The sequence below is a fragment of the Lichenostomus cassidix genome, chromosome 2 (genome assembly GCF_008360975.1).
Source record: "Lichenostomus cassidix isolate B80296 chromosome 2, HeHo_3.0, whole genome shotgun sequence".
Taxonomy (NCBI): Eukaryota; Metazoa; Chordata; class Aves; order Passeriformes; family Meliphagidae; genus Lichenostomus; species Lichenostomus cassidix.
In genome coordinates, this window is record NC_139482.1 from 87,916,823 (window position 1) to 87,936,065 (window position 19,243).

The following is a 19,243-nucleotide window of genomic DNA, read 5'->3' on the forward strand; positions in this document are numbered from 1 at the left end:
AGAGTTACCTACTTTTTCCTTCAAATAGAATTTCTACAGCCTAAAAAGTACTTTGATTACAACTATCAGATGTCTTTCAGAATAAGTTGCTAATGAAAAGTAGGTGTTTAAGAATGGAATACTACCCCAGAACGAAGAGGCAACTAATGTATTTCTTTAAGGGAAAATAATCCAAACAAACTACAAAATAAATCACACTTTAGCTAGGTATCAGTAAATTAGGAACTATGATGCAGCAAAACACCACAGAAAGGTAAAAATGGATGAAAAGCTGCAACTGAGGCAACTACGACACACAAGAATTTTTAAAGCATAAGAAAAAGTTTTAAAAAAATAACATAACTAACCACTAGCTAAGGATAGTAAAACTGCCATCAGGCAAAGAAAAGAAAATTTGTCATGTGCAATACTTTACATTGGGAGACAATTAAGATGACATATCTTATGAATAAAAGTAAGTACTTCCCAATGCTCTAAGAGTGGTAGAAATGTTTGCTTTATCACTGAGAAATTTTTAGAAATAAATATTTATGATGGCAAGGTCAAGTGATTTGTTCCTAATAATTCTGGAAAAGCTGGGATTGAAATCTCAATTGGCTGACAATTTCACAACACTACCATGGTTCCCATAAATTACTACTTATTACTTCGAAGATGAAAAAAACCCCAAAAAACCCAACATAGGCCAGAAAGTTTGACACTCAAATAGAAAATATATAGAAGAAACTGTGGAACTCAATAAATTAAAGGACCAAAACAATCCATGTTGACTACCATCAACATTAGATGATAATAGATTATGCATAGGAAGACCAAAATGATTGTTTTACTTGAGTAATACAAAAGTAAGGCAATATTGTATTTATTACATTACTTATTTATCATTTATTATATTTATTACATGATTTAAAAGCAGGGCTGTTTCAGAACTTTGCTAGAGTGATAAAGAACACATGCAGTAAATTAAAGCTCAGGACAGCACCACATTTTATTTATTGATTTTAAAGAGAACTGGCTTGGACTGCTGCCATACTTAAAAGCACACAACATTTTCAGTGATGACTGAAAATGACTCTAAACACACTTCCTGATAGCATGTTGTGGGTGAGATGAGCATCGACTAAACTGAGTAGCAGTAAGAACGAGGCCAGAAAGACCAAACAAGACTGAGTCACTCAAAAAAAGCTGCATGAGAAAATCAAATGTGAAGCATATCATTAAAGGATAAGTAGGGGACCCTACTTTAAACAGTGAATTAATCTAATCTCATGTATCTTTTGTGCAAATTAAGAAAATGACCCAAAGGATGACAAGCACGTTCAGCAGTGGTGGCTCTCCTGTATTAGTAATTCCAGTTCTGATAACACAGGCACACTTTGGATTTCACTTTTTGGGCAAGTAAACTCACCCAATGAGCAAGAAACTCATGTTCTAAAGAAGAAAACCTCTGTGAATGACAGCATCTCCTTCATGAAATAGTTTGTCTTCATGTATACATATAAATTGATTTTCTAGAGACCACCATCACTCACATCTGTGGCTGGCCACAGGAAAGCTACTCAAACACAGGTAAATAGAAAATTTTTGAGAGTCAACAAGCAGAAGCAGCATAAGATGCAGACATCTTGTCAAATGCTTTGTTCAATGCTTAATAAAAGCCGTTCACAAATCAAGATTATGGTGAAGGCAAACCATTTCAGGAGTGGAAACTGTATCTATTGCTGAATTCAGCAACTTCTATCAACTCCCCTTGAAATCAGGAGCAAGACCCAAGATTTCCACAATGCTGGTTCTAGACTCCAGAATATATTATTACCTGGGACTGCCACCTTTGATGCTGTAAAATATCCAGCAGGATTAGACTCTTCTGCCAGAAAAATATGATGGGGAGGAGGGGTAAGCACACAGCTAAATAGATCCCAAAATGACCTCTTTACAACAAAATGCTACATTGCCACTGACTCAATCCTCAAGAAAAGCAACACAAATCTAGATAAAGCAGTCATGTTGTTCTTTTATTCAGCAGAGTGCAATGCTAGCACCAAACAGCACCTGAGGTACTTGAGTTGCAACTGCCACAGTTCCAGAACAGTCTGACCACATTTGAGCTGACATCTCCTGTACCAAAAGCTGCATGAATAAACTTGGAAGGTCTGGAGAACTGCCACAAGAAGTAGGCACCCGGAAGAGGTCAGAAGTAAATAATTTTAAACTATGTTGATGTTACCTGGTCTAAAGTTATTGATGGCATCCAGGCATCAACATTCTGTTTCATTCCCATCCACATTTTAACTTCAAAACTTTGGTATCCCAACACATTTATTTTCCCATTCACATCAACACAGCATCTACAGCCCCTATTTCATTCCAAAGCAAGTTTTTTTTGACACAGCTCATTCTGACAGTCTTCCCTTCACATCTGCATCCCTCTTCTGTTACTGCAAATGGTACTAATACTCTAATTCTTCAGGGGTGGGAGGGAGAAATGAAGTCATGTCTTTCCTCCTAAGCGCACTTAGAAGGGAAGGCTTGCAACATGCCAGTTATTGTAAACTTTTGTAGGCTTTCAAAATTTTTCTTTACAGCATACAATCCCTCTTATCTGATTGGAGCAGAGTTCAGAATGAAGGTTTAAAAAACCAACCTTCTACAGAAAGTCTGAGGACAACACTTGCCAGCTGAATGTCTTAAATTAACAACAAAAGTCTTTCAGGCCAGTGCCTCTAAGATTTTTGAGTCTAAGACAGGATGATTCAAACAGGTCCTTTTGTTCTTTTCTCTCATGAGAAACATCCTTTTGTACAATGGATCTATTGTTATATTATCATCCCAACATCCTTAAGGAAACTCACAGACCTGGGCTCAGCCAGAGAAGAATTCTCAGTTACTACCTACAAACCGGCCTTTGGCTTAAATTCGTAGCTTGGAAACGGAAGTTACACAAAGCAAATTAAGATTTCACAAGTTCTTTCAAAATCAGGATTAGGAAGATTCATAAACCTCTCAAGTGTTATTAGTGATCACAGGCCCAAGGGTTCACTATAAATACGGAAAAGAGTTACCTACTGACTAATGGAAGATTTACTGAAAGGACAAAAGATGAATAAAAAAAGTTAATAAAAAATGTAACAAAAGGGTGAAAGTATTAAATGTTGCCTTTATTATACCCTATAGACAAGTGTTTTAAGTATCATCACATTAACTTCAATTAATTTGCATTGTTCCAGTCCTCTGTTTCCAATGGAAGTGGCTTTCCTGTGCTTTACTATTTGAAATACTCACAGGCTAACAACAAATACATGAAACTATTCTTAACCTCATTAAAACAGTCACAGCTTAAAATGCAACCCAAATAGCACAAAATGCAGTTACATTAACTTCCCTGAAATTAAGCCATACCCTTCCCCCAAAATCAACCAAGCAAAACCAAAAAAACGCCCCCCCCAAAAATCCAACAAAAAATCCCAACCTCCCCTACCAAACAAACTAACTAACAAGCAAACAAATCCCCCCCAAACCCATCAACTCCTACAGTCCTTGCTGAATTTGTATTTGTGGCTCCCTGGCCTACTCAGAGGGGAAGGCAACTGCTATGTAGAAGATCTTGCAGACACCACTGCAGCCTACAAGGTTCTTTGCAGGCAGACAACGACACTGACTTAATTTTGTGATATTTTCTTCTGTCTAAAAATCACACATCTATTTTTATTCAGTATTACAATATACTTACTCTGCCATTACACGTCTGACGTTACTGGCATATAACACTGGATTTTTTCTTTCTTCTTCTGAAGGAATATACACGGGTAGAAACTGCATACAGAGAACTGAATTATACCAAAAATATTTAACATTTTAAACAATCTCTTATATCACTATGATGAAAATTGTATACAGTTTGTTACTTACAAAATTGTATTAAATAAAGGACTACAGAAAATATTAAAGATTAAACTCTTAAATGCTTAAGTGTAGGTCACACTTTTAGAAATTCATACAACATTGACTCTGCTCATTTCTTACCTCATGGAACCCAAGCAGAGTTTTATCTTCCTAAGTGGGACTAGGAATTTTCAAATAATTTTTTTAGCATTTTCTTGCATAAACCTTTCTCTTATACCCTGTATTGTTCAGCTCTTTCCAGATAACCAAAAAAGCATCCACTAAAGGAATATTGTTCTATATTCCTTAAATATGAAGAATCCAAATTTTTAGGACATCAGGTATTTACTGTTCCCCCTGCACATTTTGAAATCACGTGTGATTGCCTAATGTACTCATGAGAAGCATTTTTATTTTCTGTTGTTGGATATTTTGAAAATTTTTTCCCTTCAATTTGGACATCAGTCACTAACACGCCATTGAAAAAAAAATCTAAATGCAGATGACCAGAGAATCACAGAACAGTTGATGTTGGAAAGTGAAAACCTAAACCAGAATTGCTGAAGACCTGCAACAGAAAGGGCAGCTTTCAGAACAGAATGGCCTACGTTAAAAGATCTTCCAGTGTTTTAAGCTGTTTTTAAATGTCCATTGAAAAATTATGTAAGCCCCAAGATCATGGCCAGTGTCACCTATAAAAACCTCCCAAACATTTTGTTCGGCCAAGTAACTAATTTCTCAGATGGGAGGAACAAGAAGGGATCACTGATCACCACTCCTACTCAGTACCAGACAGACAATTCTCTTAGTAGTGCAGCACAATGAGAAAAATTATGCACTAAGTGAGCAAAATGCTCCCAACCTTGTGTAAAGCCTCTGAATTAGAAAAAAAAGCTGCAAGAAGTTTAGTTGTAGTTCATATAATTACCTATGGGTAGTGAAAAATAGGAATTATGACCCAGAAATCTCACACTGGTCTTTAAAATAGAGCATAACAACTGAGGAACCTATATAAAGTTTACAATTTCAGCAAATACTTCATGGTTTTTAAAATTACATAATGGTATGATCAACAGTACCCAAACACTGCCATTAGACATTCATCTGTTTCCTATAATGGACAAATCTTGAATTTAGAGTTTTGCTGGACTTTTTCCTCTATGCCCCACTGCAGCAGAAAACATATGACTCCTGTCTTCTAGCTCTACGTTACATGCAAGTACACCACACTCACGTAATACACAAAACCACAAAGGTGGTGAAGATGACAGAGATGGAAAAACTGTTCCTTCAATTTCCAAACCCCATTCCATTTATTTCAGTTGCAAACTTCTATCAAGCCATTTGTCCAAACACAGAACAAGTTTAAATATGAGGTGATTTTACAGGTGTTCTACTTGTCTGTGCCTAACTCAACATAAATAGCATAATCATTTCAACATCACTAACAAAACTAAGAGAACTCTCAGCTGCTGCAGACTGTTATGGATGTATGAACACTGAAGATGACAGGTCAGTAAAACAGACATGAGCCAAAACAAACTACACGTGCAGATGATCATATATCCTTTCTTCTTCACAGCACTGCCAGCATGCCAGTTCTAAGTACAGGGTGGGTAGATGGGCCAATATTTACAGAAACTTATTATAAACCTACATAGATGCTTGCTTCTCAATACACGTACTGGGTGACACACATGGTTATGAAAGAACATATTATATATCTCATATGCAGAGAAGCCCAGACTAGCTATCTTTGGATCCTGATTGCTGCCTGTTATATCTTACTGGCTATCATTTAGTCAAAAACACACTGAAGTTGTATTGTTTTGTAGCATGTCTCACCGAGTTATTGGACCATCAGCACTGACTGTGGTATCCAGGCTGGTATTTGCCAGTATCTCTGTGCTGATGGAACAGAGCAGGAATATAAACCAATACACTTTGGAGACCAGGGGAAAAATACCATTTTGAACACAGAACAACTAATTTTTCCTCTATGTTCCTAGTCCTCACTGCACTTCCTCACAAAAACAGATTCAACAAGTAGCTCTCAAGTTCTCTGCCTCATACTTGAGAGCAACCTTGCAAACAGCTCTGCTGCTCCTCTACTCTCTACCAACTCCTGCTTTAGCATGGAATGTTTCAGAACATCACTAGTTAAGAGTTTGCCTTATTTTTTTTACCCTCAAATCTACCCAAGATCATAACTTGTTATGCAAGATCTGTAAGAGCTACAGAAACTCAACATCTGCTAGCAGCTGCTGCCTCAAAAATCAAGAAAGCTCAGCACTGTTCACTCCTGTGTGAAAGAACCCGTGTTACTTGCCTAAGGCAGAAAACTGTGTTCCTGAGAAAGGGTAAAAATCCTGCCAACCAGCTGGTTTGCCTTATACCTGCATGAGGCAGTCTCTGGCCCTTCTGCAAAACACAGGCCACTATTCTGGAAATCACATTTTTTTAAATCCAACTAAACTGATGACACAAACCATAAATTTCTGCAACACATACAACTATTGAGTGGCTGGTATTTTGTGCATTCATTAATTTTTAGAATAACTGATTGCATAAATAAGCAAACACAGAGCAATAAGTACACTGATTAGCATGCAATATATGTTGCTATTGTAACATAGTGTATGCAAATATCCATAGCTCTTCCTCCTGATTTACCCTGCGATCAGTTCCATCTGTCAGAGCTAAATAAGCTATTTAGCTTCATTATTGGAAAAGCAACAGAACTGCAGAACATCTGTCAAATATCCTATATAAGACTTTTCAAATACTGTAATTGTCCACAAAAATGTAATTATTCTGTGTAAAATGCATAAGGACAACAATTTGAAAGGAGAGGTCTTAATTGTTTCCACGTTTTCACTATAATAGTTCTCAGCCTTAAAATTACAGTATTTTCCTCAAAACAAAACTAAGAATATAGATAGATTTTCTTTGTGTCTTCCAATTTCCCATTCTGGACAGTGCAGCCTAATAAAAAAATTAGCCACATATTAAATAACTTATGTGGCCTATAACACACGACCTACAATTTTTCTCTACAAGACAGTCTTTAGTTTGTACATCAGCATTCACACACTTGAATGTCTAACATACAAAGTTGGTACACTACTTGAAACAGCAACCACACTATTAAAAGACTAGAAATTTGTTCACAAAAGACTCTGTAAATGGAGACAGACATTTATCTACTCAATTCTAATCAGTAAGGAAATACAGTCTTATGTTAACTAGAAAACTGTATTTTGTTATTTCATTTTTAGACTATATTTTCAGATACAGAAGCCATCTGTCCAAAATATAAATGGTTTCTTAACCTGTTTTTACAGACATACATACAAGGCTTGAATGCAAACTTTTACCGCAGAATTAAGTACAACATTATGTATTCTGCAACTGCTCAGAATACACTGGAGTTTTTTCACTGACCTCGATTTCCACAGAATTGTGAAACTGACATAAAGTGAGCCACAGAATTTCAAACCTAAAAGGGGAAAAAGACAGGGAAGGATGGAGGAAAAAAAATTATGTGTAGTAAAACCATAGTACATTATGCTACAAAGTCTTCAAGTAGCATTCCTACTCATATGTATGATCATATTCAGATAAAAATTAACAGAAAAGGTCTTTGAAAGTACTTCTACATATTACATTCTGCAAGGTGGACCAAAAGAAGTTTACACTGAATTCGCATCTTAAAAAATAGTCAAAAACTGGAAGACAAACAGTAACAGGTAATATATGCATAATGTGTTAAAGGAAGAGTAAGTCTGTTTCAGAAAAATGCTGTATTCAGCACAGAGTTGGCAAGATTAATTATGTAACCACTGAGATTTTATCATTACCTCAGTTTGGAATCAAAGTTTGTTATACTTCCAAAGTCTGTTAATGAAAATGCAGTACGTGTGTCTTAATAGCCTAAGATACAAGATAACTGGAATCAACTTGACCTTAGAAAGCATTAAGATTCAAATCCAGGAAAGGATTTAGTAAACCTAAATTAAGGGGCAGCGTTAGTAGCCACATTTTTATACAGTATCTAGGTAGTTACAGCAGTCAATCATTGTGAGGGGACAACTGGTCAAAATCCTCTTACACAGATAATGTGCAGTTCCTAGAAGCAAAACCCTACTTCAGCTCGTTAGACACTCATATAGGGCTGCAGAACATTTTTCCCCTTCCTTCCTTCCTATTGAGCTTCCAACACATTAGCAAAAAAACAGGATCAAGAACAAAAATGGAGCCTGTGATTTGAAGTTTACGTGCCTGACAGAAACATGCAAGTCTGATTTCCTGGTCCTTCAAAAGCATTAAAAACAGCCAATAAACTACAAGTAAGCTTTTCTCTCTGCCAACTTTGTAATCCTCAAAGATTAAACCTTGAATTTAAATAAAAATTTAAAACAGATAGAACCTGTATCTAACTCAAATCAGATGAAAAGAAAATTCAGATTGTATATTATGGTCATTCTTTGTTTTCAAGGTAGATTCACTTGATCTGCTCTGAATACTGTCAAAGTAATAAAAACATTACTTTCAATAAGCGTAAGAAAGTGTTAAGTTTGCATTTGACAAGTATTCATTCCATTTTACAGGCTACAGCACCTTTAAACAAACAGAATATTCCTAGATACAGAAACATTTCCAGATTAACTTTTGGCTAACACTAGATACCTTTGCTGAGAAAAGGAAGCCTGTATCAGTCTTAATAGTATTTTCTGCTAAGACATCACAAATACATTTTAGGTCACCCAGGAGAATTAATCCTAATTAAGCAAAGCTGTAATTTAAACTGACCCAGTCAATTTGCATAACATCACATGCTGCCACAGATTCTGATTCAGCTTTAATTTAACTTTATTAGCAGAGGTCAACACTTCAGAATAAGGGTTTTGTAGACATTATAGTGATCTGAGGCAACACACCTACAAATTTCTTCCCTCTTCTTCCATTTCTGTGTTCTTGACTCCTCAGCTAGGACACTAAGGTGGAAGCAAGCTACTCACCTTTCTCCTCTATGGCTAAGTCACTTTTTTTTATGTGAATTGCAGTGCAAATGCAAAGGAAGATGTAGGAGCTGGCGATAACAGAAACCCATTTTTGCAGAAAATGCTGCAGTGTCTGTTTAGACTGTACATAATCATGGACTCATCTACTTCCAAAGTGACCAATTAATTGTAAGCTGAACCTTTGGAAGAGATCAAGGATTTCCTCAAGTCTCCAGATCATATCCTTAATTAGACCTGGTTCTCAAGTGCAAAACTAATTGACGAAATTCTAAATTACCCGAATATTGGCCAATCCAAATAGTTTCCTCATTACTACTAAAATATTGCATCTTGGGAGGGATATCCAAAACAATACAAAGCATTAACCATAGAAGCCAACTCCCATTTCCTTAGGGCTCAAAATTTGTTGTTTTCATCTTCACCTAAATGTTTTGGAATTTCTACTCAAGTCCCAACATGAAAATAATGATTTTTTTTTTTTCAACAAGCAAGAACCACTTCATTTAATATTTCATCTTACATGAATTTGCTGAAGAACTCCTAAAATAACATTTTGTTAAAAAAAGGTCAAAATTACATTCAGACAAGATAATGGAAACAGTATCTCCAAATTCTTTGAGTGGGTCAACTGTTTTCGTGAGAGTAGACCAATTCCAAACAATAGCCCTACAGATTTTATACAGTAATATACCAAATCAGTTTGTGGGCAATAAAATGTGTGGAGCAGAAGTAAGTGTTTTACTTCAGGCACTTGGCTAATAAAAAAAAAAACAACCAAAAACAAACAAAAAAACCCCTAAAATTCAGTCTGCAAACCAACAGACTCGTAGCAGCAGAAGTACCTTTTTTACACCTGGATTCCTCTAAATGACTATTATCATAATTAGGGAATAACAGATAAAAGATAAATTAATCCCAAAGAATAATCAAATAAACAGCAACTGGTTGACAATACATGCATATACATCATGTAAATAAAAACTAATTGAGGAAAGCAATGACACAAGCAATAAAACATAAACCACTTACGCTCCTGGCCCTTGCCACGTCCATGTGATTGTGTCCTAAGAAAAGAAGTGTGACAATTGCAATTAATTATTGTGCTTTCAACTTTTTACACTACACACAGCGTAACTGACAACATGAGACTAAACATTTTTCATCAAAACTTCTTGCTCTCTTTGCAAAACCTCTTTAACACTGTTAGGAATCAGCCCATCTTTTATATAGCTATGTGACCAAAATGAACACTCTGTGAAAACACTAAGAGAGGACAAATAGCAGTAAAAGAAGTGAACAAGATGCAAATAGCAAGAAGGGAACAGAGACCTGTAAGGGAATATATAACACATAGGAATATGACAGTAAAACTCATCACATTTTTAACTAAGAAACAGCACAGGAAAAAGTACTGCACAATTTGGAGATGAGATTTAAGTGTATAAGTAAGAATCTAAAAACCTGGAAATTAGTTCTGTTCTAACTAGGAAAAAGAATTCAATAATTAGTGTAAAGACAAGAGGACTCATTAAATTCAGGTTTCTAAAAGACCAGATCAGAAAGATATTTATTTCAACCTACTCAAAATGTTCCAATTTAGTTCTATGGTACCATTCAAACCCATTCTAGAGATTTCAGGTGATCAAATGTGCCATGACCATGAAAACTTAAGTTAAACTCAAGTTTTAATTACCACTTAGAGCAAAAGGCCATCAAAAGTAAAAACAAAAGAAAACAAACCCATCCATAAAAGGTAAAAAATGCCATTAATGTGACAGAACAGCTTGGAGAGTAAGGTCAATATGTCAAAGATCTATTAAAAAATTAAAACTTGACTTTTAACTATTACTTTCAATCAAACAAAATATGATAAAGGATGATTCTATCTATAGTAATCAATTTATCTGCATTAAGAAACCCCATCTCCATGCAGTGATCTTTTAGAACTTCAACGTAGATAGTTTTATTGTTACACTGTTTATAGCTATTTTGATGTCTTTGGTAACACTGCAAGTAAACACATTACAGCCTTTGTTTTTTTTCCACAAGGAACTTTGATTACAAACCGTGAGAAACCAGTGTAGAGAGCTGATAACTTATCTAGAGACTAGAGCTGCGTTACAGAACACCAAGCACTACACATCTCCAACTCATCTCTCTAAACTGCAACAGTGCACACACAGATAAATGAAAATGTGAGCTCTGCAAAAGTATCTGGATCACTGAACAATGCATAGGTGTTTTCAGAATCCAGCCTCATGCTGGCTAGCTGGTGAGTCAAACTCAAGCAAGCCATGTTATCAACAATCCTGCAAGAAATTCCCAATGCAAATGTCACAGCAGACAGCCATGCTTTTTCTCATCAAAACATCAGGATGCATCAGGAATAATGGCCAGAAATGCTATCTAGAGGAAAACAGGATTCTGATCTGCATGAGACAGAGCCATGTTACAGGAAACTCCTACCAGCATAACCAACATTTTTACAGTAAGAACAAAAAGCAGACAAAGGGAAGTAACGTTTTCCTTACCTAGCTGTCTTTTATATTTATCACATCTACCAGCTTACACTTCCGGACAGCATTTATTTTGCTATCATTCTGAGTACACTTTGAAACTACTGTATCTAAGTAATGAATACTGTGTGGAAGTACATAAAACGATACAATAGCTTGCTTAGAAAGGACCTTTTAAGGCCATCTATTCTGACTCCCCTGCAATGAGCAGGGACATCTTCAGCTGGGTCATGTTGGCCAGAGCACTATCCAGCCTGACCTTGAATGTTATCCCCTCTGTTCTTTCCCCTCAGCATGGGAGCAAACAGGGAGAAGAGCCATCTTCCACAGAGTTTTTATTTGACGCAGGATACTGGGAATCATATGTTAACCTTCAAACAGTAGATTGGCTGTGTTTTCATAGGTTCAGTTAACCATGATATAAAAAAAACTGTACAAGAGATGCTGCCACACCTCGTATCAAATACTACAGTTACTTGTGGAAGACACTTGGACACAAAAATACATTTAAAATGGCTTTGTGATATATAAACAGGTATATAGCCTTTCCTAATTAACAGCACTCTGACAGAAAAGTCAAATGAAGAAACAAAGAAAATAAGTGTAAAAAATTGTAAAAAGCAGAGCAGTAGAGAACCTATGGGTGAAGACATTAAAACATTTATTTTAATTAGAATATAGGTAATAGCTCTCAGGCATCCAATACCCCAAATGTTATCAAACTAGATAACCAGAAGCAAATTTCGAATATCAGGTCTAAACAACATTTTAAGCCTTAAAATTTCTTTCTGCTAATGCATCAAGAAAAGCAACATACTAAAATACTACTACTAAAAAAAAACCAACATTGCTACAGGACCAGAGATGTCATCTAATGCAAATAATCACAAACCCCAAGATGATTGTTATTCAGGGAGCAACCCTAACTATAAAAAATATAAAATAGAGAGTTCTTCACAGCAACCAGAACTAGATTTATTTGCTAGAAAAAACCTGAATTTACTGCTTTACTTTTGACATGTTTCAGCCCACTGCAGAACAGTAGTGCTTTCCCTAGTTCTTGAATAGACTACAATGAAATAAACACGCTTTTCAAGAGTGCACACACCTACTACACTCACCCCAGGCTCTGATCTCAAAAAGCCACCCAGTTCAGCCAAGTGCACTCAAATCCAAGACTGTTCTCATCTATACTGTGGAACTCAAAGCTCTGAATGTAGATCAGAGCAGGCACTTCAAGCAAAAAGCAGTGGGGTGACTGTACACAATGCATGCCTGGAATTTAATGGCTAAGCAAAGATCTTAAGAAGTTCCTTCCTAAACTGAAAATTATAATATGGAGCAGTCAAACAAGACAACAAATAGGAAGCCAGAAACATTTAAAGTTTGCTAAAAATGCTGTCTTAGTTTATGAAAACCAATATTCTTTCCCTACTCTGCTCTTACACGTGTTGTGGTTTAATCCCAGCTAGCAACTAAGTACCACACAGCTGCTTGCTTGCTCACTCCTCCTCCCCCAGGGCAAGCAGGAGAATCAAGAAGAAAAGGTAAGCCTTGCCTTGTAGGCTAAGAATAGCTCAATAATAGCTCAATAATTGAAACAAAATAATCTAACTCTGTATCCTAACCAAAATAAACCTCACCTTTCTGTACCACATATTTCTTCTTCCTCTCCTCATTCTAACACTGATGCAATTCTTCTGCAAGCTCAAGCTAATGTAAAAATCAAGTAGTGACAACAATTATCACCCCTGTCATTAATGCTTAGACCTTTGGAAGGTCTCTAGGAAGTAGATCATAGGAGATTAAAAGACTCAGTAAGGCATGGAAAACTAAGTGTTTTACAGCAATCAAAAGTAGTAGGAAAAAGTAAAGTCCCATACACAAATTTATGGCAGCTCACAATGGATATCTATATAAATAATCAAAATTTATTTTATGACATTTTTGCAGTAACAAAAAAATAGGAAAAATTTTATTTACATTTATATTGATTTACTCCAATGTCAGAAGCTCATGAATTTCTATTAATAAAGTGTTAAGAACATTTAGTATTGGTTTAAAAACATTGCATATTATACACTAGAGGCAACGATAACATTTCAGTATGCACCTGGATTTTAGAAGACATTTACAAAATAACATTTGATAGCTTTATATTGTTATAAGCTTAATATTAACAAAAAGTTACAAGGCATATTAAGTATGACATAAGCCATGTGCGTACTTGCCATTTTAAATGGCAGTGCTATCAAAATTTCAAACTATTTTTAGAAAAGAATCTTTCTTCCTGAAAATATGACAATTATGTAATGAAAAGTCCCAGGCAGTCTGCTACAAGGCACTCAGTACTATGCAAGCATATCAGGCTGCTATTCTTGTCACAGCATCTGCAAAGATAATTTTTGGGTTTGTTACTCAAACTAGTTGATTCTCATTACACCTTGTCTCAGTCAGGAGCAAATGGCAGTCTGTGTATATTAACTTTCCTTGGATCCTTTTCTTTTTTTAATCAAGCATATGTTTTATATCAATCTGTAAACTGACAAAAAGAACAGTGGATGGAAATATTTGAAAGCTACTCAGGTACCAAGAAGAAACAAAATCCTTCCTTTGAACAAAGGGTTGTTAATGGGCTAGTCAGAGATCCTCTGATGTGACATGCATCAGCAAAGAGGCCAGGTAGTCCACATTTTACTTCTGACACTCTCCACATCCTCCTCTATTTCAGAAGGAGACAGACTGGATATGAAAATAGCCCCAGTGGGCTCAAAAAGAAACTTCAGATATTGTAAATAAACACCATCATTTGCATTCTACCTGAATACAATTTATATTGGAGGACTAGTCCAAATTAGCTAATTCCTTAGGCAAGTGTGCAGTGCATGTAAAACATGGACAAGATGACACTTACAAAGGTGCAGAGGTCCTCAACACATCCTATACCATTCAGCCAGTCACAGTAATTCGTGACTAACACCCCCAAAAGCAGGAGATGCAGAAACATCTTCCAGCAATAAATGACATTAAGGAAACTCTCCAGCACACACTGCAGGAACACAGATCCTGGACACATAGGAGCACATAGGGAGCACACAGGAACACAGATCCTGGACAGAAATTGCCATTCGTCTCACCATTTGGACAGTACTTCTTGTAACAACCTGAACAACTTTCAGAGCAGAAACTTTTAAACTGTCTCTCAGTTAAGACTCCCTATATTGCTTGAGGCTTAAGGAATACATAACTAATCAGCACTTAGTAATGATTTTCAAATTTTTAGACCTAAAAGTTTACACAAGCACCAATAAAGGAAATGCCCTGAATTTCCGACTACACTGCAAGCTGAACTTACCAGTTTGTTTGGATAACGTAAAACCACCGGCTGCACAGGAACACCAGGAATAAATGCTCCTAGAAGGCACATATAACACATAATTAATTTATAGTGCATCTTGGTAGAGAAGAAATTTACTGCAGCAAGAAAAAATTATACAATTAATGGACTGATAGGAAGTAGTTGATAGTGAAAAAATAGGATCTGAAAGCAGCTTCGAAAGTAACCAAAAAAGCAAGCACTGGAGAATGACACTGCATATCCACCTTTACAGCAGATAGGTAATTAAAAATGCTTACATTCTCTTAATTATCCTCTACCACTCATACATATTGTCACGTACACAAATCAGAGCTTAGCACGAAAATCAACTTGAAAAATTATGGGGAAAAAAAGCATGTGCAAGATGGTTAAGTTAATATATTCCCTGTGGTCAACAATATTTTTAGTTAAGAACCTAAGCTTTCTTATGCAAAAGAAGCTTTCTATTTTTATCTGAACAACAACAATTTATAGGCAATTTATCATCTCTGAAATAACAGAATTAATGTCACTTCTATATCTGTGGGAAATCTAACCGTTATAAATTGAACTAGAGCTATATTGAACTAGAGCTATTATACAGAAGCATTGCTTCAGTTCATGTGAAAATTACAGTTCTGTAGTAAATAAATAAGCAGCATGAGCTCTATGTCATTTGCTAAGCACTTTCTTGGTTTCTAACACAAAGATTGGGTAAGCATAACTATCTTGTTCAAGACTTCTCTTAAAATCTTCCTCTCATGAAGAAATGAAGAGAGTTTCACTCAAAGTATGTTATTCTTGACAATATCCTAAGGTCTCCCTAATATTCCAATTAAAATGAATAACCCAATAATTGAAGTACACTGTATTCTTAGCATAACATTTGCTTTACAAAACAACTGTTGAAACATAAAAGGAGTAATTGTTAATGGAGTATAAACATCTTTAAATGAAGGTGATCTGAATAGAATCTTTAAGAGATTTGGAGGCCAGTGGTACCTTCTGCTCAGTCTCAAAGAACAGTCTAAGCAACTTTTGAAATAATCTGAGGCTGAGAAAAGCTGTGTGGTAGATGACTACCATTTAAACAAAACTAAACTGCCCTTGCCTGTATGACTAGCTTGCACAAACACAAAACCAAGAAAATGTATACTAAGAGCAAGGAGCATAGGCCATGCTAGTAGAGTGGGGAAAGGCATCCTGAAAGCAGTAACTTGAATAGAGACCTAAAGTAATGAGATATAAATGAGGAATTTTGAGGCAAAGGATTTCTGGAAGGCTGGATGGATACAGAAGCAGGTCTGAGTATGAAAAGTGAGACAGTCAAGAGGCAGGCAGCAGCATGTTCTGGACCAGAGCAGAGGAAAATAGATTGAGAACCTAGGGCAGAAACACATGGTGCCTGGAATGTCTATGGCACAGAGGGAGGGTGGGAAATCAGGGCTTACATGAAGGATTCAGGCTAGCATGGTCAGGATTCAGGTGGAGAGAGAGGGTGAGTAAAGAGCTAAAGAAGTGGATGCCTCCCTAAGAACCATTCATTAATCTGAAAAAGTAAGATCTGAGAGAAAAGTCTGAGATTCCTTCAGCCAAATGAATTGGTGCAAGGAACCACAATGCTGACTCACTGCACTATATTCTAATAGTGGTATTTAAATTGCAAGCCAAACAAAATACAAGACATACAGTAAGACCAGAAACTAGGCAGAGAACTAACAAGAGTCAAAGCACACATTCACAACTGCCTTGCCCACTGAAGCTTCTTCGTTTGACCATCTCCCTGCCTACATCATAAAGGCAAATTTACATTAAAGGTTGGTGCATTACTGCAGTTCTGGCATTGCTCCCTACTGGAAATGCTGTTTACAGCTGCAGCAATGTTCAGTGTTATGCCCTCTACTAATCTGGTAAGCTAAATGGGTGATACTACTGAAAAGCGCTTAGAACGTGGATGTTACATAAAAATTGTAAAATATGGCATCCCCCGTAACAGTGTTACATGGGAAACATTTTCATGTCATCTCCACCAGAATACAGCTCCACAGATGAGCTTGAGAGGGATCAGCCAGACACAACACAGCAACAAAGGCTGGGCAGCCTGAAATAGATACACTTTAGAGCTTATGGTAGCAGCAAGTATCTAAATGCTGCATGACAGACCCACAAAAGGAAAGGGAGGGGGCAAGGAAAAAAAAGCAAAAAGACACAACCACAAACAAAAACCCAGTAAGAAACACTAGTCCTCCAGCTCATATGCATCTCAGAAGCCAAAACAAAACCTGAATGACCTGAACAGTTTTGTTCAATGCTAGAATTACAATCTTCCTGTAACATCAGAAAATTTATATTCCAATTTCACCCTACTGCAAGGTTTTAAACTCAACTTCTGCAACAGTAAGCAAATTAAAATGCAAGTGGTATTTTAGAAAATGAAGATACAAGAACATTTGGTAGAGAACAGAGAAATGAGCATAATACCTACCAGGTTTGAATGTAATTAGACAGGATCGGTTTGTGCAAGTGCCCTCTGGGAATATCATTATCTTGAAGTAAAAAAAAAATTGACTTTTAAGAACTATTTCAATGTGAATTTATTTATAAACATATCTTTTCAAAGCTGTCATTAACTGATTACAGCAAAAATGTTCTCAGGAAAAACAGTTCAGTAAAGTTCAGCCAGAGTAAAAAAAATAAACGGTGCTAAAGATGTCAAGTAAAGTTCTAGCTTAATAGGAAAAATGTTTTTCTTTATCTATGAATTTGTCTCTTTCTTGCCCTCCAATAATAATTCTATTTATTGGAGCACTGACAGTGATCAGAAACATTTGTTAAGTATAACAGTATTTTCACCAAAGGTTTTGGTGCTGGCAAATGTATCATACTCTGTTTTATACAAAAAAAAAAATCCTGCTCCCAGGCTACCTGTTTCCAGGCTAAGAAAAGACAGTTATTTTCTCTTTGCAAGTACTTGGCATGCGCACAGATGCCCAAATGACAGAGACCTGAACAAAACCCTCCAAAAAAAAAAAAGAAAAAAGCAAAATATCTTCAGTTGAACCAATTCAGCAGAAGAAGGTAGATTTTACAAAAACAAAGCACCCCAAAAATCCATATCATAAGGGAACAAAGCAATGGACTAGAATTAACATTACTAGTTTTATTGCCCACTTTGTACTATCTTGCTTTGAAACCCAATAATGAAAGTTATGATGCAAAAGCTCTATACCACCTGTCACATTGTTTATAGCTGTTTATAATGTTTTGGCAGTCCAGTACGCAGAGGCATAGCCACTGTAAGCAGCAACAATCCCATAAAAAACATACAGTACCTTAATCCCCCCCCAAATAATCACAGGAATGCTTCAAGTTTGCAAAATAATCACATACTTCTAGGAATTTGGGTTCTTAAATAGTCATCCCGTCCTTCCCATTACTCTCTTTCAAGGCACATTATAAATAATCACATTTTAGGTACAGAAAAACTCCCCTGAGCCACTTATTTTATCCATGCTTTCATCATGTGGTTTAATAGATGTGTGCTCTGGTTACAGGAGCATCCAAATTGCTTGGGCTGTCTTGCCCAGTATCACATCAACAACGGCAGTGCCAAAATCTTGCTAAGGGCAAGAAAACAATACTTCCCCAGGCATTCTGCTGAGCACTTAATTCTTTTCCTCTTAGAGGACTTCCTAACCTGCTGTGGTCTGTCCCTTTAGCATCACTTATGAGCTGTCTACCCATGTACTTACTCAGTTTCCCTTGAAACACAATGCAATGAGAAACAGATGAGAATCTTACATTTTACCTTCTAGAAAGAGAAGGTGGGGGAAATTTCACACACACACACCCCCCACCCCAAACCACCTAATGCCACCCACAATGAAAAAAAACTGCATAACCAAAGCCTGGAAATGCCAAATACCATCTCTTAGAGAGTAGCAGAATACAGTACCTGTGGCCATTTACCATCAGACTGGGCACGCCTCTTTATCTCCTCAACAGTTTTCCTGCGAGAATCCTGGTCTGACCGAGATACAAACACTGGTCGGATATATTTGATCAGAGCTGAAGGGAGAACAAAAACAAGCAACCAGCCGTTATTTTCATTTCAGTTGAAAAAGATTCCCCCTTCCTCTACACATATCCCTATTAGTCCTCTGGACAAAAATTTTGTTAGAAGAACGTAACTACTTTATTATATTACACTGCAAACTCAAATACTCAGCTGAATTATTGCAGTTTTATTGAAATATTTTCTTTAAGTTTCTGTGAGAAAAACTGTTTTCACAACTGTCACTTTGCTCTTTTTCAATTTTTAATAGATAAATACATACAACACATAATATAGAACATGATGGTACATGTTATGCACAGTTTTCTGCAACAATGCAGCTGTGGCTGTCTACAGGCATTTCCTCCTTCCACAGAAATCAAAGAACCTATAGCTACTCCCAACCCAG

General features: G+C 36.4%; 1 protein-coding gene across 1 annotated transcript in view; it reads right to left on the reverse strand.

Annotated features, from left to right (window-relative positions):
* LPCAT1 (lysophosphatidylcholine acyltransferase 1) overlaps positions 1-19,243 on the reverse strand; it is a 69,017-nt gene that overhangs the window by 32,880 nt on the left and 16,894 nt on the right. Inside the window, exons 4-9 of the mRNA XM_085052304.1 lie at positions 18,736-18,848; positions 17,266-17,326; positions 14,778-14,836; positions 9,936-9,970; positions 7,327-7,381; positions 3,731-3,813 (exon numbers count right to left, since the gene is read on the reverse strand). Of these exons, the coding sequence (XP_084908430.1) occupies positions 3,731-3,813; positions 7,327-7,381; positions 9,936-9,970; positions 14,778-14,836; positions 17,266-17,326; positions 18,736-18,848 (406 nt within the window). The remainder of the gene's footprint in view (positions 1-3,730; positions 3,814-7,326; positions 7,382-9,935; positions 9,971-14,777; positions 14,837-17,265; positions 17,327-18,735; positions 18,849-19,243) is intronic.